Source organism: Bombina bombina, chromosome 5, assembly GCF_027579735.1.
Source record: "Bombina bombina isolate aBomBom1 chromosome 5, aBomBom1.pri, whole genome shotgun sequence".
NCBI lineage: Eukaryota > Metazoa > Chordata > Amphibia > Anura > Bombinatoridae > Bombina > Bombina bombina.
In genome coordinates, this window is record NC_069503.1 from 451,382,048 (window position 1) to 451,403,844 (window position 21,797).

At 42.0% G+C, this 21,797-nt stretch overlaps 1 protein-coding gene across 8 annotated transcripts in view; it reads right to left on the minus strand.

The window, feature by feature from the left end:
- The window catches only part of C5H7orf57 (chromosome 5 C7orf57 homolog), a 263,708-nt gene that overhangs the window by 16,079 nt on the left and 225,832 nt on the right, over nucleotides 1-21,797 (minus strand). For all 8 annotated transcript variants that reach the window (XM_053714328.1, XM_053714325.1, XM_053714324.1 and 5 more), the window contains one exon: nucleotides 16,476-16,582. In XM_053714328.1, coding sequence (XP_053570303.1) covers nucleotides 16,476-16,582 — 107 coding nt within the window. The remainder of the gene's footprint in view (nucleotides 1-16,475; nucleotides 16,583-21,797) is intronic.

The window sequence follows — 21,797 nt, forward strand, 5'->3', positions numbered from 1 at the left end:
GCGTGACTGGGGAAGGCGGAGCCTAGGAGGGATCATGTGACCAGCTTTGCTGGGCTCTTTGCCATTTCCTGTTGGGGAGGAGAATATCCCACAAGTAAGGATGACGCCGTGGACCGGACACACCTATGTTGGAGAAAAGTTCCTTTCCCACCAGTAACAGTTGAGATAATGGAATTCAACTGAGAACCAAATAATTTGTTACCCTGGAAAGAAATGGAAAGTAGAGTTGATTTAGAAGCCATATCAGCATTCCAAGTTTTAAGCCATAAAGCTCTGATAATATCAAAAAATGGCATCACAGATAAAATTATTAGCATGCTGAAGAAGAATAATAATATTATGAGAATCATGATCTGTTACTTGTTGCGCTAAAGTCTCCAACCAAAAAGTTGAAGCTGCAGCAACATTAGCCAAAGATATAGCAGGTCTAAGAAGATTACCTGAACACAGATAAGCTTTTCTTAGAAAGGATTCAATTTTCCTATCTAAAGGATCTTTAAACGAAGTACCATCTGACGTAGGAATAGTAGTACGTTTAGCAAGGGTAGAAATAGCCCCATCGACTTTAGGGATTTTGTCCCAAAATTCTAATCCGTCAGACGGCACAGGATATAATTGCTTAAAACGTTTAGAAGGAGTAATGAATTACCCAATGTATCCCATTCTCTGGAAATAACTTCAGAAATAGCATTAGGAACAGAAAAAACTTCTGGAATAACCACAGGAGATTTAAATACCTTATCTAAACGTTTAGAATTAGTATCAAGAGGACCAGAATCCTCTATTTCTAAAGCAATTAGTACTTCTTTAAGTAAAGAACGAATAAATTCCATTTTAAATAAATATGAAGATTTATCAGCATCAATCTGAGACAGAATCCTCTGAACCAGAAGAGTCATCAGAATCAGAAAGATGATGTTCATTTAAAAATTCATCTGTAGAGAGAGAAGTTTTAAAAGATTTTTTATGTTTACTAGAAGGAGAAATAACAGACATAGCCTTCTTGATGGATTCAGAAACAAAATCTCTTATGTTATCAGGAACATTCTGCACCTTAGATGTTGAGGGAACTGCAACAGGCAATGGTACATTACTAAAGGAAATATTATCTGCTTTAACAAGTTTGTCATGACAATTAATACAAACAACAGCCGGAGGAATAGCTACCAAAAGTTTACAGCAGATACACTTAGCTTTGGTAGTTCCAGCACTAGACAGTGATTTTCCTGAAGTATCTTCTGACTCAGATGCAACGTGAGACATCTTGCAATATGTAAGAGAAAAAACAACATATAAAGCAAAATTGATCAAATTCCTTAAATGACAGTTTCAGGAATGGGAAAAAATGCCAATAAACAAACTTCTAGTAACCAGAAGCAAAGAAAAAATGAGACTGAAATAATGTGGAGACAAAAGCGACGCCCATATTTTTTGGCGCCAAATAATACGCCCACATTATTTGGCGCCTAAATGCTTTTTGGCGCCAAAAATGACGCCACATCCGGAACGCCGACATCTTTGGCGCAAAAGGACGTCAAAAAATGACACGTATGACGCCGGAAACAGAAAAGATTTTTTGCGCCAAAAAAGTCTGCACCAAGAATGACGCAATAAAATGAAGCATTTTCAGCCCCCGCGAGCCTAACAGCCCACAGGGAAAAAAAGTCAAATTTTTAAGGTAAGAAAAAATGATTGATTCAAATGCATTATCCCAAATATGAAACTGACTGTCTGAAAATAAGGAATGTTGAACATTCTGAGTCAAGGCAAATAAATGTTTGAATACATATATTTAGAACTTTATAAATAAAGTGCCCAACCATAGCTTAGAGTGTCACAGAAAATAAGATTTACTTACCCCAGGACACTCATCTACATGTTTGTAGAAAGCCAAACCAGTACTGAAACGAAAATCAGCAGAGGTAATGGTATATAAATAAGAGTATATCGTCGATCTGAAAAGGGAGGTAAGAGATGAATCTCTACGACCGATAACAGAGAACCTATGAAATAGACCCCGTAGAAGGAGATCACTGCATTCAAATAGGCAATACTCTCCTCACATCCCTCTGACATTCACTGCACGCTGAGAGGAAAAACAGAATTTATGTTTACCTGATAAATTACTTTCTCCAACGGTGTGTCCGGTCCACGGCGTCATCCTTACTTGTGGGATATTCTCTTCCCCAACAGGAAATGGCAAAGAGCCCAGCAAAGCTGGTCACATGATCCCTCCTAGGCTCCGCCTACCCCAGTCATTCGACCGACGTTAAGGAGGAATATTTGCATAGGAGAAACCATATGATACCGTGGTGACTGTAGTTAAAGAAAATAAATTATCAGACCTGATTAAAAAACCAGGGCGGGCCGTGGACCGGACACACCGTTGGAGAAAGTAATTTATCAGGTAAACATAAATTCTGTTTTCTCCAACATAGGTGTGTCCGGTCCACGGCGTCATCCTTACTTGTGGGAACCAATACCAAAGCTTTAGGACACGGATGAAGGGAGGGAGCAAATCAGGTCACCTAGATGGAAGGCACCACGGCTTGCAAAACCTTTCTCCCAAAAATAGCCTCAGAAGAAGCAAAAGTATCAAACTTGTAAAATTTGGTAAAAGTGTGCAGTGAAGACCAAGTCGCTGCCCTACATATCTGATCAACAGAAGCCTCGTTCTTGAAGGCCCATGTGGAAGCCACAGCCCTAGTGGAATGAGCTGTGATTCTTTCGGGAGGCTGCCGTCCGGCAGTCTCGTAAGCCAATCTGATGATGCTTTTAATCCAAAAAGAGAGAGAGGTGGAAGTTGCTTTTTGACCTCTCCTTTTACCGGAATAAACAACAAACAAGGAAGATGTTTGTCTAAAATCCTTTGTAGCATCTAAATAGAATTTTAGAGCGCGAACAACATCCAAATTGTGCAACAAACGTTCCTTCTTCGAAACTGGTTTCGGACACAGAGAAGGTACGATAATCTCCTGGTTAATGTTTTTGTTGGAAACAACTTTTGGAAGAAAACCAGGTTTAGTACGTAAAACCACCTTACCTGCATGGAACACCAGATAAGGAGGAGAACACTGCAGAGCAGATAATTCTGAAACTCTTCTAGCAGAAGAAATTGCAACCAAAAACAAAACTTTCCAAGATAATAACTTAATATCAACGGAATGTAAGGGTTCAAACGGAACCCCCTGAAGAACTGAAAGAACTAAGTTGAGACTCCAAGGAGGAGTCAAAGGTTTGTAAACAGGCTTGATTCTAACCAGAGCCTGAACAAAGGCTTGAACATCTGGCACAGCTGCCAGCTTTTTGTGAAGTAACACAGACAAGGCAGAAATCTGTCCCTTCAGGGAACTTGCAGATAATCCTTTTTCCAATCCTTCTTGAAGGAAGGATAGAATCTTAGGAATCTTAACCTTGTCCCAAGGGAATCCTTTAGATTCACACCAACAGATATATTTTTTCCAAATTTTGTGGTAAATCTTTCTAGTTACAGGCTTTCTGGCCTGAACAAGAGTATCGATAACAGAATCTGAGAACCCTCGCTTCGATAAGATCAAGCGTTCAATCTCCAAGCAGTCAGCTGGAGTGAGACCAGATTCGGATGTTCGAACGGACCTTGAACAAGAAGGTCTCGTCTCAAAGGTAGCTTCCATGGTGGAGCCGATGACATATTCACCAGATCTGCATACCAAGTCCTGCGTGGCCACGCAGGAGCTATCAAGATCACCGACGCCCTTTCCTGATTGATCCTGGCTACCAGCCTGGGGATGAGAGGAAACGGCGGGAATACATAAGCTAGTTTGAAGGTCCAAGGTGCTACTAGTGCATCCACTAGAGCCGCCTTGGGATCCCTGGATCTGGACCCGTAGCAAGGAACTTTGAAGTTCTGACGAGAGGCCATCAGATCCATGTCTGGAATGCCCCACAGTTGAGTGACTTGGGCAAAGATTTCCGGATGGAGTTCCCACTCCCCCGGATGCAATGTCTGACGACTCAGAAAATCCGCTTCCCAATTTTCCACTCCTGGGATGTGGATAGCAGACAGGTGGCAGGAGTGAGACTCCGCCCATAGAATGATTTTGGTCACTTCTTCCATCGCCAGGGAACTCCTTGTTCCCCCCTGATGGTTGATGTACGCAACAGTTGTCATGTTGTCTGATTGAAACCGTATGAACTTGGCCCTCGCTAGCTGAGGCCAAGCCTTGAGAGCATTGAATATCGCTCTCAGTTCCAGAATATTTATCGGTAGAAGAGATTCTTCCCGAGACCAAAGACCCTGAGCTTTCAGGGATCCCCAGACCGCGCCCCAGCCCATCAGACTGGCGTCGGTCGTGACAATGACCCACTCTGGTCTGCGGAATGTCATCCCTCGCGACAGGTTGTCCAGGGACAGCCACCAACGGAGTGAGTCTCTGGTCCTCTGATTTACTTGTATCCTCGGAGACAAGTTGGTATAGTCCCCATTCCACTGACTGAGCATGCACAGTTGTAATGGTCTTAGATGAATGCGCGCAAAAGGAACTATGTCCATTGCCGCTACCATCAAACCTATCACTTCCATGCACTGCGCTATGGAAGGAAGAGGAACGGAATGAAGTATCCGACAAGAGTCTAGAAGTTTTGTTTTTCTGGCCTCTGTCAGAAAAATCCTCATTTCTAAGGAGTCTATTATTGTTCCCAAGAAGGGAACCCTTGTTGACGGAGATAGAGAACTCTTTTCCACGTTCACTTTCCATCCGTGAGATCTGAGAAAGGCCAGGACGATGTCCGTGTGAGCCTTTGCTTGAGGAAGGGACGACGCTTGAATCAGAATGTCGTCCAAGTAAGGTACTACAGCAATGCCCCTTGGTCTTAGCACAGCTAGAAGGGACCCTAGTACCTTTGTGAAAATCCTTGGAGCAGTGGCTAATCCGAAAGGAAGCGCCACGAACTGGTAATGCTTGTCCAGGAATGCGAACCTTAGGAACCGATGATGTTCCTTGTGGATAGGAATATTTAGATACGCATCCTTTAAATCCACCGTGGTCATGAATTGACCTTCCTGGATGGAAGGAAGAATTGTTCGAATGGTTTCCATTTTGAACGATGGAACCTTGAGAAACTTGTTTAAGATCTTGAGATCTAAGATTGGTCTGAACGTTCCCTCTTTTTTGGGAACTATGAACAGATTGGAGTAGAACCCCATCCCTTGTTCTCCTAATGGAACAGGATGAATCACTCCCATTTTTAACAGGTCTTCTACACAACGTAAGAATGCCTGTCTTTTTATGTGGTCTGAAGACAACTGAGACCTGTGGAACCTCCCCCTTGGGGGAAGCCCCTTGAATTCCAGAAGATAACCTTGGGAGACTATTTCTAGCGCCCAAGGATCCAGAACATCTCTTGCCCAAGCCTGAGCGAAGAGAGAGAGTCTGCCCCCCACCAGATCCAGTCCCGGATCGGGGGCCAACATTTCATGCTGTCTTGGTAGCAGTGGCAGGTTTCTTGGCCTGCTTTCCCTTGTTCCAGCCTTGCATTGGTCTCCAAGCTGGCTTGGCTTGAGAAGTATTACCCTCTTGCTTAGAGGACGTAGCACTTTGGGCTGGTCCGTTTCTACGAAAGGGACGAAAATTAGGTTTATTTTTGGCCTTGAAAGGCCGATCCTGAGGAAGGGCGTGGCCCTTACCCCCAGTGATATCAGAGATAATCTCTTTCAAGTCAGGGCCAAACAGCGTTTTCCCCTTGAAAGGAATGTTAAGTAGCTTGTTCTTGGAAGACGCATCAGCTGACCAAGATTTCAACCAAAGCGCTCTGCGCGCCACAATAGCAAACCCAGAATTCTTAGCCGCTAACCTAGCCAATTGCAAAGTGGCGTCTAGGGTGAAAGAATTAGCCAATTTGAGAGCATTGATTCTGTCCATAATCTCCTCATAAGGAGGAGAATCACTATCGACCGCCTTTACCAGCTCATCGAACCAGAAACAAGCGGCTGTAGCGACAGGGACAATGCATGAAATTGGTTGTAGAAGGTAACCCTGCTGAACAAACATCTTTTTAAGTAAACCTTCTAATTTTTTATCCATAGGATCTTTGAAAGCACAACTATCTTCTATGGGTATAGTGGTGCGTTTGTTTAAAGTGGAAACCGCTCCCTCGACCTTGGGGACTGTCTGCCATAAGTCCTTTCTGGGGTCGACCATAGGAAACAATTTTTTAAATATGGGGGGAGGGACGAAAGGAATACCGGGCCTTTCCCATTCTTTATTTACAATGTCCGCCACCCCCTTGGGTATAGGAAAAGCTTCTGGGAGCCCCGGGACCTCTAGGAACTTGTCCATTTTACATAGTTTCTCTGGGATGACCAACTTGTCACAATCATCCAGAGTGGATAATACCTCCTTAAGCAGAATGCGGAGATGTTCCAACTTAAATTTAAACGTAATCACATCAGGTTCAGCTTGTTGAGAAATGTTCCCTGAATCAGTAATTTCTCCCTCAGACAAAACCTCCCTGGCCCCATCAGACTGGTTTAGGGGCCCTTCAGAACCATTATTATCAGCGTCGTCATGCTCTTCAGTATCTAAAACAGAGCAGTCGCGCTTACGCTGATAAGTGTGCATTTTGGCTAAAATGTTTTTGACAGAATTATCCATTACAGCCGTTAATTGTTGCATAGTAAGGAGTATTGGCGCGCTAGATGTACTAGGGGCCTCCTGAGTGGGCAAGACTCGTGTAGACGAAGGAGGGAATGATGCAGTACCATGCTTACTCCCCTCACTTGAGGAATCATCTTGGGCATCATTGTCATTGTCACATAAATCACATTTATTTAAATGAGAAGGAACTCTGGCTTCCCCACATTCAGAACACAGTCTATCTGGTAGTTCAGACATGTTAAACAGGCATAAACTTGATAACAAAGTACAAAAAACGTTTTAAAATAAAACCGTTACTGTCACTTTAAATTTTAAACTGAACACACTTTATTACTGCAATTGCGAAAAAATATGAAGGAATTGTTCAAAATTCACCAAAATTTCACCACAGTGTCTTAAAGCCTTAAAAGCATTGCACACCAAATTTGGAAGCTTTAACCCTTAAAATAACGGAACCGGAGCCGTTTTTAACTTTAACCCCTTTACAGTCCCTGGTATCTGCTTTGCTGAGACCCAACCAAGCCCAAAGGGGAATACGATACCAAATGACGCCTTCAGAAAGTCTTTTCTATGTATCAGAGCTCCTCACACATGCGACTGCATGTCATGCCTCTCAAAAACAAGTGCGCAACACCGGCGCGAAAATGAGGCTCTGCCTATGATTTGGGAAAGCCCCTAAGAATAAGGTGTCTAAAACAGTGCCTGCCGATATAATCTTATCAAAATACCCAGATTAAATGATTCCTCAAGGCTAAATATGTGTTAATAATGAATCGATTTAGCCCAGAAAAAGTCTACAGTCTTAATAAGCCCTTGTGAAGCCCTTATTTACTATCTTAATAAACATGGCTTACCGGATCCCATAGGGAAAATGACAGCTTCCAGCATTACATCGTCTTGTTAGAATGTGTCATACCTCAAGCAGCAAGAGACTGCTCACTGTTCCCCCAACTGAAGTTAATTCCTCTCAACAGTCCTGTGTGGAACAGCCATGGATTTTAGTAACGGTTGCTAAAATCATTTTCCTCATACAAACAGAAATCTTCATCTCTTTTCTGTTTCTGAGTAAATAGTACATACCAGCACTATTTTAAAATAACAAACTCTTGATTGAATAATAAAAACTACAGTTAAACACTAAAAAACTCTAAGCCATCTCCGTGGAGATGTTGCCTGTACAACGGCAAAGAGAATGACTGGGGTAGGCGGAGCCTAGGAGGGATCATGTGACCAGCTTTGCTGGGCTCTTTGCCATTTCCTGTTGGGGAAGAGAATATCCCACAAGTAAGGATGACGCCGTGGACCGGACACACCTATGTTGGAGAAACCGGGCTCCAACTTGCTGCGGAGCGCATATCAACGTAGAATCTAGCACAAACTTACTTCACCACCTCCATAGGAGGCAAAGTTTGTAAAACTGAATTGTGGGTGTGGTGAGGGGTGTATTTATAGGCATTTTGAGGTTTGGGAAACTTTGCCCCTCCTGGTAGGAATGTATATCCCATACGTCACTAGCTCATGGACTCTTGCTAATTACATGAAAGAAAATAGGTATAACCCACCCCCCCAAAAAAAAAAGAGACTTAAAATTTAACAAACTGGGTACTGGCAGACAGCTGCCAGTACCCAAGATGGCGGCAAACAGGTAGAGGGGGTCCTACACTGCAGAATATGTATTAAAAAAAAAAAAAAACAGAATTTATGTTTACCTGATAAATTACTTTCTCCAACGGTGTGTCCGGTCCACGGCGTCATCCTTACTTGTGGGATATTCTCTTCCCCAACAGGAAATGGCAAAGAGCCCAGCAAAGCTGGTCACATGATCCCTCCTAGGCTCCGCCTACCCCAGTCATTCGACCGACGTTAAGGAGGAATATTTGCATAGGAGAAACCATATGGTACCGTGGTGACTGTAGTTAAAGAAAATAAATTATCAGACCTGATTAAAAAAACCAGGGCGGGCCGTGGACCGGACACACCGTTGGAGAAAGTAATTTATCAGGTAAACATAAATTCTGTTTTCTCCAACATAGGTGTGTCCGGTCCACGGCGTCATCCTTACTTGTGGGAACCAATACCAAAGCTTTAGGACACGGATGAAGGGAGGGAGCAAATCAGGTCACCTAAATGGAAGGCACCACGGCTTGCAAAACCTTTCTCCCAAAAATAGCCTCAGAAGAAGCAAAAGTATCAAACTTGTAAAATTTGGTAAAAGTGTGCAGTGAAGACCAAGTCGCTGCCCTACATATCTGATCAACAGAAGCCTCGTTCTTGAAGGCCCATGTGGAAGCCACAGCCCTAGTGGAATGAGCTGTGATTCTTTCGGGAGGCTGCCGTCCGGCAGTCTCGTAAGCCAATCTGATGATGCTTTTAATCCAAAAAGAGAGAGAGGTAGAAGTTGCTTTTTGACCTCTCCTTTTACCGGAATAAACAACAAACAAGGAAGATGTTTGTCTAAAATCCTTTGTAGCATCTAAATAGAATTTTAGAGCGCGAACAACATCCAAATTGTGCAACAAACGTTCCTTCTTTGAAACTGGTTTCGGACACAGAGAAGGTACGATAATCTCCTGGTTAATGTTTTTGTTAGAAACAACTTTTGGAAGAAAACCAGGTTTAGTACGTAAAACCACCTTATCTGCATGGAACACCAGATAAGGAGGAGAACACTGCAGAGCAGATAATTCTGAAACTCTTCTAGCAGAAGAAATTGCAACTAAAAACAAAACTTTCCAAGATAATAACTTAATATCAACGGAATGCAAGGGTTCAAACGGAACCCCCTGAAGAACTGAAAGAACTAAATTGAGACTCCAAGGAGGAGTCAAAGGTTTGTAAACAGGCTTAATTCTAACCAGAGCCTGAACAAAGGCTTGAACATCTGGCACAGCGGCCAGCTTTTTGTGAAGTAACACAGACAAGGCAGAAATCTGTCCCTTCAGGGAACTTGCAGATAATCCTTTTTCCAATCCTTCTTGAAGGAAGGATAGAATCCTAGGAATCTTAACCTTGTCCCAAGGGAATCCTTTAGATTCACACCAACAGATATATTTTTTCCAAATTTTGTGGTAAATCTTTCTAGTCACAGGCTTTCTAGCCTGAACAAGAGTATCGATAACAGAATCTGAGAATCCTCGCTTCGATAAGATCAAGCGTTCAATCTCCAAGCAGTCAGCTGGAGTGAAACCAGATTCGGATGTTCGAACGGACCCTGAACAAGAAGGTCTCGTCTCAAAGGTAGCTTCCAAGGAGGAGCCGATGACATATTTACCAGATCTGCGTACCAAGTCCTGCGTGGCCACGCAGGAGCTATCAAGATCACCGACGCCCTCTCCTGATTGATCCTGGCTACCAGCCTGGGGATGAGAGGAAACGGCGGGAACACATAAGCTAGTTTGAAGGTCCAAGGTGCTACTAGTGCATCCACTAGAGACGCCTTGGGATCCCTGGATCTGGACCCGTAGCAAGGAACTTTGAAGTTCTGACGAGAGGCCATCAGATCCATGTCTGGAATGCCCCACAGCTGAGTGACTTGGGCAAAGATTTCCGGATGGAGTTCCCACTCCCCCGGATGCAATGTCTGACGACTCAGAAAATCCGCTTCCCAATTTTCCACTCCTGGGATGTGGATAGCAGACAGGTGGCAGGAGTGAGACTCCGCCCATAGAATGATTTTGGTCACTTCTTCCATCGCCAGGGAACTCCTTGTTCCCCCCTGATGGTTGATGTACGCAACAGTTGTCATGTTGTCTGATTGAAACCGTATGAACTTGGCCCTCGCTAGCTGAGGCCAAGCCTTGAGAGCATTGAATATCGCTCTCAGTTCCAGAATATTTATCGGTAGAAGAGATTCTTCCCGAGACCAAAGACCCTGAGCTTTCAGGGATCCCCAGACCGCGCCCCAGCCCATCAGACTGGCGTCGGTCGTGACAATGACCCACTCTGGTCTGCGGAATGTCATCCCTCGTGACAGGTTGTCCAGGGACAGCCACCAACGGAGTGAGTCTCTGGTCCTCTGATTTACTTGTATCTTCGGAGACAAGTCTGTATAGTCCCCATTCCACTGACTGAGCATGCACAGTTGTAATGGTCTTAGATGAATGCGTGCAAAAGGAACTATGTCCATTGCCGCTACCATCAAACCGATCACTTCCATGCACTGAGCTATGGAAGGAAGAGGAACGGAATGGAGTATCCGACAAGAGTCTAGAAGTTTTGTTTTTCTGGCCTCTGTCAGAAAAATCCTCATTTCTAAGGAGTCTATTATTGTTCCCAAGAAGGGAACCCTTGTTGACGGAGATAGAGAACTCTTTTCCACGTTCACTTTCCATCCGTGAGATCTGAGAAAGGCCAGGACAATGTCCGTGTGAGCCTTTGCTTGAGGAAGGGACGACGCTTGAATCAAAATGTCGTCCAAGTAAGGTACTACAGCAATGCCCCTTGGTCTTAGCACAGCTAGAAGGGACCCTAGTACCTTTGTGAAAATCCTTGGAGCAGTGGCTAATCCGAACGGAAGCGCCACGAACTGGTAATGTTTGTCCAGGAATGCGAACCTCAGGAACCGATAATGTTCCTTGTGGATAGGAATATGTAGATACGCATCCTTTAAATCCACCGTGGTCATGAATTGACCTTCCTGGATGGAAGGAAGAATAGTTCGAATGGTTTCCATCTTGAACGATGGAACCTTGAGAAACTTGTTTAAGATCTTGAGATCTAAGATTGGTCTGAACGTTCCCTCTTTTTTGGGAACTATAAACAGATTGGAGTAGAACCCCATCCCTTGTTCTCTTAATGGAACGGGATGAATTACTCCCATTTTTAACAGGTCTTCTACACAATGTAAGAATGCCTGTCTTTTTATGTGGTCTGAAGACAACTGAGACCTGTGGAACCTCCCCCTTGGGGGAAGTCCCTTGAATTCCAGAAGATAACCTTGGGAGACTATTTCTAGCGCCCAAGGATCCAGAACATCTCTTGCCCAAGCCTGAGCGAAGAGAGAGAGTCTGCCCCCCACCAGATCCGGTCCCGGATCGGGGGCCAACATTTCATGCTGTCTTGGTAGCAGTGGCAGGTTTCTTGGCCTGCTTTCCCTTGTTCCAGCCTTGCATTGGTCTCCAAGCTGGCTTGGCTTGAGAAGTATTACCCTCTTGCTTAGAGGACGTAGCACTTTGGGCTGGTCCATTTCTACGAAAGGGACGAAAATTAGGTTTATTTTTTGCCTTGAAAGGCCGATCCTGAGGAAGGGCGTGGCCCTTACCCCCAGTGATATCCGAGATAATCTCTTTCAAGTCAGGGCCAAACAGCGTTTTCCCCTTGAAAGGAATGTTAAGTAGCTTGTTCTTGGAAGACGCATCAGCCGACCAAGATTTCAACCAAAGCGCTCTGCGTGCCACAATAGCAAACCCAGAATTCTTAGCCGCTAACCTAGCCAATTGCAAAGTGGCGTCTAGGGTGAAAGAATTAGCCAATTTGAGAGCATTGATTCTGTCCCTAATCTCCTCATAAGGAGGAGAATCACTGTCGACCGCCTTTATCAGCTCATCGAACCAGAAACATGCGGCTGTAGCGACAGGGACAATGCATGAAATTGGTTGTAGAAGGTAACCCTGCTGAACAAACATCTTTTTAAGCAAACCTTCTAATTTTTTATCCATAGGATCTTTGAAAGCACAACTATCCTCTATGGGTATAGTGGTGCGTTTGTTTAAAGTGGAAACCGCTCCCTCGACCTTGGGGACTGTCTGCCATAAGTCCTTTCTGGGGTCGACCATAGGAAACAATTTTTTAAATATGGGGGGAGGGACGAAAGGAATACCGGGCCTTTCCCATTCTTTATTAACAATGTCCGCCACCCGCTTGGGTATAGGAAAAGCTTCTGGGAGCCCCGGCACCTCTAGGAACTTGTCCATTTTACATAGTTTCTCTGGGATGACCAACTTGTCACAATCATCCAGAGTGGATAATACCTCCTTAAGCAGAATGCGGAGATGTTCCAACTTAAATTTAAATGCAATCACATCAGGTTCAGCTTGTTGAGAAATGTTCCCTGAATCAGTAATTTCTCCCTCAGACAAAACCTCCCTGGCCCCATCAGACTGAGTTAGGGGCCCTTCAGAAATATTAATATCAGCGTCGTCATGCTCTTCAGTATCTAAAACAGAGCAGTCGCGCTTACGCTGATAAGTGTTCATTTTGGCTAAAATGTTTTTGACAGAATTATCCATTACAGCCGTTAATTGTTGCATAGTAAGGAGTATTGGCGCGCTAGATGTACTAGGGGCCTCCTGAGAGGGCAAGACTCGTGTAGACGAAGGAGGGAATGATGCAGTACCATGCTTACTCCCCTCACTTGAGGAATCATCTTGGGCATCATTGTCATTGTCACATAAATCACATTTATTTAAATGAATAGGAATTCTGGCTTCCCCACATTCAGAACACAGTCTATCTGGTAGTTCAGACATGTTAAACAGGCATAAACTTGATAACAAGTACAAAAAACGTTTTAAAATAAAACCCTTACTGTCACTTTAAATTTTAAACTGAACACACTTTATTACTGCAAATGCGAAAAAACATGAAGGAATTGTTCAAAATTTACTAAATTTTCACCACAGTGTCTTAAAGCCTTAAAAGTATTGCACACCAAATTTGGAAGCTTTAACCCTTAAAATAACGGAACCGGAGCCGTTTTGAACATTAACCCCTTTACAGTCCCTGGTATCTGCTTTGCTGAGACCCAACCAAGCCCCAAGGGACTCTTGATTGAATAATAAAAACTACAGTTAAACACTAAAAAACTCTAAGCCATCTCCGTGGAGATGTTGCCTGTACAACGGCAAAGAGAATGACTGGGGTAGGCGGAGCCTAGGAGGGATCATGTGACCAGCTTTGCTGGGCTCTTTGCCATTTCCTGTTGGGGAAGAGAATATCCCACAAGTAAGGATGACGCCGTGGACCGGACACACCTATGTTGGAGAAAAAGATGGCGGTAACAATTGTGGTGTGGGGGAGGGAAGAGAGCTGTTTGAGAGGGATCAGGGGGTGGGATGTGTCAGGTGGGAGGCTGATCTCTAAACAAAAGCTAAAATTAATCCTACAAGCTGCCTAATTAATCCCTTCACTGCTGGGCATAATACAAGTGTGGTGCGCAGAGGAATTTAGAGGCCTTCTAATTACCAAAAAGTAATGCCAAAGCCATAAAATGTCTGCTATTTCTAAACAAAGGGGATCCCAGAGAAGCATTTACAACCATTTCTGTCATAATTGCACAAGCTGTTTGAAAATAATTTCAGTGAGAAACCTAAGTTTGTGAAAAAGTTAACTTTTTTTTTTTTTATTTGATCTCATTTGGCGGTGAAATGGTGGTATGAAATATAGCAAATAGGCCTAGATCAATACTTTGGGTTGTCTACTAACAAAAATATATAAAAACTCCTACAGAGCATAGTGGGGTAGGTGTGAACAGTGGAGTATCTGGCCTAAGCATAGCAAGAATTACTCTTAGTCCCCCAGTGAGTTACCCTGAGGGGCTGCTAGATCCCTTTATGAGTGAGAGCGAGTGTGTGATATCCTGCAAGGAAATGTCCTCCACGAGAGAAATTGTGTCAGCTGATGCCAATTGTTACAGGGGGCAAATGAATGCTGAGAGTGTGCAGAAAGGGCAGATCTGGTCTTATTAACGAGGAAAGACTAGGATTTAGGTTGACATAGGGGATCAGCGTGGGCTGACCCCCTATTTCCACCATTTTAAAAGGGGAGGTGTCATGATACAATCATGTGGAGTAGTTGATACCTGGATTGGCTACTCAGCAGAGGTGGTATTGTGTTCTCAGCCTGGAAAAAGGTTAATGTGGATTGCCTTTTTCTGTGTGAAATCTGCTCAGAAGGCTGTAAGCTGAAACTTCCCCCTCCTTCCTTCCCCCCCCTTCCTTCCCCCTCTTCAGCCTAGTGCTGTTAAATATAACTGTGTAGAAATGCAGAACGCTCCTCCCCTTGGAGTCTGATAGTGGGGGCTAAGACTTGTTTTGCATTGGCTGAAGTTGTAAATTATGGCCAGGGCGTTGTCTTTGACAAGACTAAGAGAATTGGATTCAAGTAGGCAAGAAAAAGGGTTTTTTAAGCAGAACTGCCCTGGGGACTCAAGCGACCATAACATCTAGAATGGCAGCTCTCCACATATCTAAAGGAACTTGGTAATAAGTTAGATATTGTGAGTAATTCTTTTCATGTCCCATTCTGGTTTCTAAAGAACTGTAGGCTTTGTATTTGTATGTTATTCTGAATGTCTTTATAATTTTGCACTGTGTAACCTGTATTGATATTTTTGTTATTAAACACATAGAAAATCTCATTCTGTCTGTTGGGCTCTAATATCCGAATTCACACTCCTTTTGAGACAAGGTTAAAGGCATGTACCCAAGTGTTAAATAGTGTGAGTTTTAGGGGTCCCCCAAAACTCCCCTTTAAAGGGACACTCAGGTTAAATTAAATTTTCATGATTCAGATACAGCATGTAATTTTAAACAACTTTCCAATTTACTTCCATTTAAAAAAATGTGCAGTCTTTTATATTTAAATTTTTTGAGTCACCAGATCCTACTGAGAATGTGCAAGAATTCACAGACTATACGTATATGCATTTGTGATTGGCTGATTGCTATCACATGGTACAAGGGGAGTGGAAATATACATAACTTTGAAATTTGTTATAAAAAAAAATCTACTACTCATTTGAAGTTCAGACTAAGTGCTATTGCATTGTCTTGTTATCTTGCATTTGTTGATTATGCAAATCTAATTTGTTGACTGGTCCTTTAATTTAAAAGTTTTGGTGGTGGCAGCAGGGAAATTGTTAATTAGAGCAGTGTGGACTGGATTTGGTTATTGTGGTGTCTCTTTTAAAGCTCCTTTTGCAGAGTTGCAAGGATAAGAGAACCAGAGCTGTGTGCCATTAACCCCGTCATGCCCACACCCCTCTATTGTGACGTTGAGAAGGTTTGATTCGTCACAAACTCAGGCTCCAGAGCATTCGGCCACGCTGCCCCTACTTTCTGGAACTCTTTACCGTGAGCAATCAGAGAGGCACCGTCCTTATAGACTTTTAAAAAAAAAGCTAAAGACCCACCTCTTCCATCAGGCATTCAGTCCACTTATCTGACCTTCAGAAACTCCTAACTTTTATGTCTTATGTTGGTATATTTGTAAAGTGCTTTGAGTCTCACAGGGAGAAAAGCGCTATATAAATCGCAAATTATTATTATATTATTATTATTATTATATACATGATTGTGAAGGGTTATTCAGGGATTCCGGACAGATATAAGTGTTACAATGTAATTATCACTAATTTTGAGAAAAAAATTGGAAATAGCAAAGTGCTACTTGTACTTATTGCCCTATAACTTGCAAAAAAAAAAAAAAAGAGCAAAGAACATGTAAACATTGGGTATTTCTAAACTTAAAATTTAGAAACTATTTAGCATGGGTGTTTTTTGGTGGTTGTAGATGTGTAACAGGTTTTGGGGGTCAAAGTTAGAAAAAGTTTTTTTTCCATTTTTTTTTCATCATTTTAGATTTTTTTTATAGTAAATTATATATATGATATGATGTAAACAATGGAATCTTTATAAAGTCCATTTAATAGTGAGAAAAACTGTATATATGATGTGTGGGTACAGTAAATGAGTAAGAGTAAAATTACAGCTCAACACTAACACCACAGAAATATAAAAATAGCCCTAATCCCTAGCGGTAAGAAAATTGAAAAATGGTCTGGTCACTAATGGGCTTAACCTTGTTTTAAAAAAAAAAAAAAAAAAGTTTAAATCTATTTACCTTGCAGTGACTTCTCCTTATCTTCACGCTGCTGATACCAGTCATTTCCATATCCATTACCCATCAACTTACTGAAGTTAACATTTTCAGCATTTCTGGGCTGTGGCCTTTATTCAGGGGGGGGGGGAGAGGGAAATATGGTTGGTTAGAAGAACATTACTGATCACTCAGACTAGAGGTGATTAGGAAAAAGGCGGGAGTGTCATGTATTAAAAAACATAATTTATGTAAGAACTTACCTGATAAATTCATTTCTTTCATATTAGCAAGAGTCCATGAGCTAGTGACGTATGGGATATACATTCCTACCAGGAGGGGCAAAGTTTCCCAAACCTCAAAATGCCTATAAATACACCCCTCACCACACCCACAAATCAGTTTAACGAATAGCCAAGAAGTGGGGTGATAAGAAAAAAGTGCGAAAGCATAAAAATAAGGAATTGGAATAATTGTGCTTTATACAAAAAAATCATAACCACCACAAAAAAAGGGTGGGCCTCATGGACTCTTGCTAATATGAAAGAAATGAATTTATCAGGTAAGTTCTTACATAAATTATGTTTTCTTTCATGCAATTAGCAAGAGTCCATGAGCTAGTGACGTATGGGATAATAAATACCCAAGATGTGGAACTTCCACGCAAGAGTCACTAGAGAGGGAGGGATAAAATAAAGACAGCCAATTCCGCTGAAAAAATAATCCACACCCCAAAATAAAGTTTTAATCTTATAATGAAAAAAAATGAAATTATAAGCAGAAGAATCAAACTGAAACAGCGGCCTGAAGTACTTTTCTACCAAAAACTGCTTCAGAAGAAGAAAACACATCAAAATGGTAGAATTTAGTAAAAGTATGCAAAGAAGACCAAGTTGCTGCTTTGCAAATCTGATCAACCAAAGCTTCATTCCTAAACGCCCAGGAAGTAGAGACTGACCTAGTAGAATGAGCTGTAATCCTTTGAGGCGGAGATTTACCCGACTCGACATAAGCATGATGAATCAAAGATTTTAACCAAGACGCCAAAGAAATGGCAGAGGCCTTCTGACCTTTCCTAGAACCGGAAAAGATAACAAATAGACTTGAAGTCTTTCGGAAATCTTTAGTAGCTTCAACATAATATTTCAAAGCTCTAACTACATCCAAAGAATGTAATGATCTTTCCTTAGAATTCTTAGGATTAGGACACAATGAAGGAACCACAATTTCTCTACTAATGTTGTTAGAATTCACAACTTTAGGTAAAAATTTAAATGAAGTCCGCAACACCGCCTTATCCTGATGAAAAATCAGAAAAGGAGACTCACAAGAAAGAGCAGATAACTCTGAAACTCTTCTAGCAGAAGAGATGGCCAAAAGGAACAACACTTTCCAAGAAAGTAATTTAATATCCAAAGAATGCATAGGTTCAAACGGAGGAGCTTGTAAAGCCCCCAGAACCAAATTCAAACTCCAAGGAGGAGAGATTGACTTAATGACAGGTTTTATACGAACCAAAGCCTGTACAAAACAATGAATATCAGGAAGATTAGCAATCTTTCTGTGAAACAGCACAGAAAGAGCAGAAATTTGTCCTTTCAAAGAACTTGCAGACAAACCTTTATCCAGACCATCCTGAAGAAATTGTAAAATTCTAGGAATTCTAAAAGAATGCCAGGAAAATTGATGAGAAGAGCACCAAGAAATGTAAGTCTTCTAGACTCGATAATATATCTTCCTAGACACAGATTTTCGAGCCTGTAACATTGTATTAATTACGGAGTCAGAGAAACCTCTATGACTGAGAATCAAGCATTCAATCTCCATACCTTCAAATTTAATGATTTGAGATCCTGATGGAAAAAAGGACCTTGAGATAGAAGGTCTGGTCTTAATGGAAGAGTCCAAGGTTGGCAAGAAGCCATCCGGACAAGATCCGCATACCAAAACCTGTGAGGCCATGCTGGAGCCACCAGCAGAACAAACAAACGCTCTTTTAGAATCTTGGAGATCACTCTTGGAAGAAGAACTAGAGGCGGAAAGATATAGGCAGGATGATACTTCCAAGGAAGTGACAATGCATCCACTGCCTCCGCCCGAGGATCCCTGGATCTGGACAGATATCTGGGAAGTTTCTTGTTTAGATGAGAGGCCATCAGATCTATTTCTGGAAGACCACAGATTTGAATAATCTGAAGAAATACCTCTGGGTGAAGAGACCATTCGCCCGGATGTAACGTCTGGCGACTGAGATAATCCGCTTCCCAATTGTCTATACCTGGGATGTGAACCGCAGAAATTAGACAGGAGCTGGATTCCGCCCATACAAGTATCCGAGATACTTCTTTCATAGCCAGAGGACTGTGAGTCCCCCCTTGATGATTGACATATGCCACGGTTGTGACATTGTCCGTCTGAAAACAAATGAACGATTCTCTCTTCAGAAGAGGCCACGACTGAAGAGCTCTGAAAATCGCACGGAGTTCCAAAATATTGATTGGTAATCTCGCCTCCTGAGATTCCCAAACCCTCTGCGCTGTCAGAGACCCCCATACAGCTCCCCAACCTGTCAGACTCGCATCTGTTGAGATCACAGTCCAGGTTGGAAGAACAAAAGAAGCCCCTTGAACTAAACGATGGTGATCTGTCCACCACGTTAGAGAGTGTCGTACAATTGGATTTAAAGATATTAACTGTGATATCTTTGTATAATCCCTGCACCACTGGTTCAGCATACAAAGCTGAAGAGGTCGCATGTGAAAACGAGCAAAGGGGATCGTGTCCGATGCAGCAGTCATAAGACCTAGAATTTCCATGCATAAGGCTACCGAAGGGAATGATTGAGACTGAAGGTTTCGACAAGCTGAAACCAATTTCAGACGTCTCTTGTCCGTCAGAGACAAAGTCATGGACACTGAATCTATTTGGAAACCTAAAAAGGTTACCCTTGTCTGAGGAATCAATGAACTCTTTGGTAAATTGATCCTCCAACCATGTTCTTGAAGAAATGACACAAGTCGATTCATATGAAATTCTGCTAAATGTGAAGACTGAGCAAGTACCAAGATATCGTCCAAATAAGGAAATACCACAATACCCTGCTCTCTGATTACAGAGAGAAGGGCACCGAGCACCTTTGAAAAATCCTTGGAGCTGTTGCTAGGCCGAACGGCAGAGCCACAAACTGGTAATTCTTGTCTAGAAAAGAGAATCTCAGAAACTGATAATGATCTGGATGAATCGGAATATGCAGATATGCATCCTGTAAATCTATTGTGGACATATAATGCCCTTGCTGAACAAAAGGCAGAATAGTCCTTATAGTTACCATTTTGAATGTTGGTATCCTTACATAACGATTCAATATTTTTAAATCCAGAACTGGACTGAAGGAATTCTCCTTCTTTGGTACAATGAATAGATTGGAGTAAAACCCCAGACCCTGTTCCAGAACTGGAACTGGCACAATTACTCCAGCCAACTCTAGATCTGAAACACATTTCAGAAATGCTTGAGCCTTCACTGGATTTATTGGAATGGGAGAAAGAAAAAATCTTCTTGCAGGAGGCCTTACCTTGAAACCTATTCTGTACCCTTGTGAAACAATGTTCTGAATCCAAAGACTGTGAATCGAATTGATCCAAATTTCTTTGAAAAATCGTAATCGGCCCCCTACCAGCTGTGCTGGAATGAGGGCCACACCTTCATGTGGACTTGGGAGCTGGCTTTGGCTTTCTGAAAGGCTTGGATTTATTCCAGACTGGAGATGGTTTCCAAACAGAAACCGTTCCTTTAGGGGAAGGATCAGGCTTCTGTTCCTTATTCTGACGAAAGGAACGAAAACGATTAGCAGCCCTATATTTACCTTTAGATTTTTTATCTTGAGGTAAAAAAGTTCCTTTCCCCCCAGTAACAGTTGAAATAATAGAATCCAACTGAAACCAAACAATTTATTACCTTGAAAAGAAAGGGAAAGCAAAGTTGACTTAGAAGACATATCTGCATTCCAAGTTTTAAGCCACAAAGCTCTTCTAGCTAAAATAGCTAAAGACATATACCTGACATCAACTCTAATGATATCAAAGATGGCATCACAAATAAAGTTATTAGCATGTTGAAGAAGTTTAAAAATGCTATGAGTATTATGATCTGACACTTCTTGTGCCAAAGCCTCCAACCAAAAAGTGGAAGCTGCCGCAACATCAGCCAAAGGAATAGCAGGCCTAAGAAGATTACCTGAACATAAATAGGCTTTCCTTAGAAAGGATTCAATCTTCCTATCTAAAGGATCATTAAAGGAAGTACTATCTGCCGTAGGAATAGTAGTACGTTTAGCGAGAGTAGAGATAGCCCCATCAACTTTAGGGATTTTGTCCCAAAACTCTAATCCATCAGATGGCACAGGATACAATTTCTTAAACCTTTTAGAAGATGTAAATGAATTACCCAGATTATTCCATTCCCTAGAAATTACTTCAGAAATAGCATCAGGGACAGGAAAAACTTCCGGAATAACTGTAGGAGGTTTAAAAACAGAATTTAAACGCTTAGTGGATTTAGTATCAAGAGGACTAGATTCCTCCATCTCTAATGCGATTAAAACTTCTTTAAGTAAAGAACGAATAAATTCCATTTTAAATAAATATGAAGATTTATCAGTGTCAATATCCGAGACAGAATCCTCTGAACCAGAAAAATCATCATCAGAAAGACAAATCAGAATGATGATGTTCATTTAAAAATTCATCTGAAAAATGTGAAGTTTTAAAAGACCTTTTACGTTTACTGGAAGGAGGAATAACAGACATAGCCTTCCTAATAGATTTAGAAACAAAATCTCTTATATTAACAGGAACATCCTGAGTATTAGATGTTGATGGAACAGCAACAGGTAATGGAATATTACTAATGGAAATACTATCTGCATTAGCAAGCTTATCATGACATTCATCACAAACTACAGCCTGAGGGACAGTTACCACAAGTTTACAGCAGATACACTTAACTTTGGTAGATCCAGCATCAGGCAGCGTTTTTCCAGAAGTAGCTTCTGATCCAGGGTCAATCTGAGACATCTTGCAATATGTAAGAAAAAACAACATATAAAGCAAAATCTATCAAATTCCTTAATAGGCAGTTTCAGGAATGGGAAAAATGCCAATAAACAAGCCTCTAGCAACCAGAAGCAAATGAAAAATGAGACTTAAATAATGTGAGAAAAGGTGGAGACAATAATGACGCCCACATTTTTTAGCGCCAAAAAAGCCGCCCACATTATTTGCGCCCAAATGCTTTCGGCGCCAAGAATGACGCCCCATCCGGTTACGCCGACATTTTTGGCGCAAA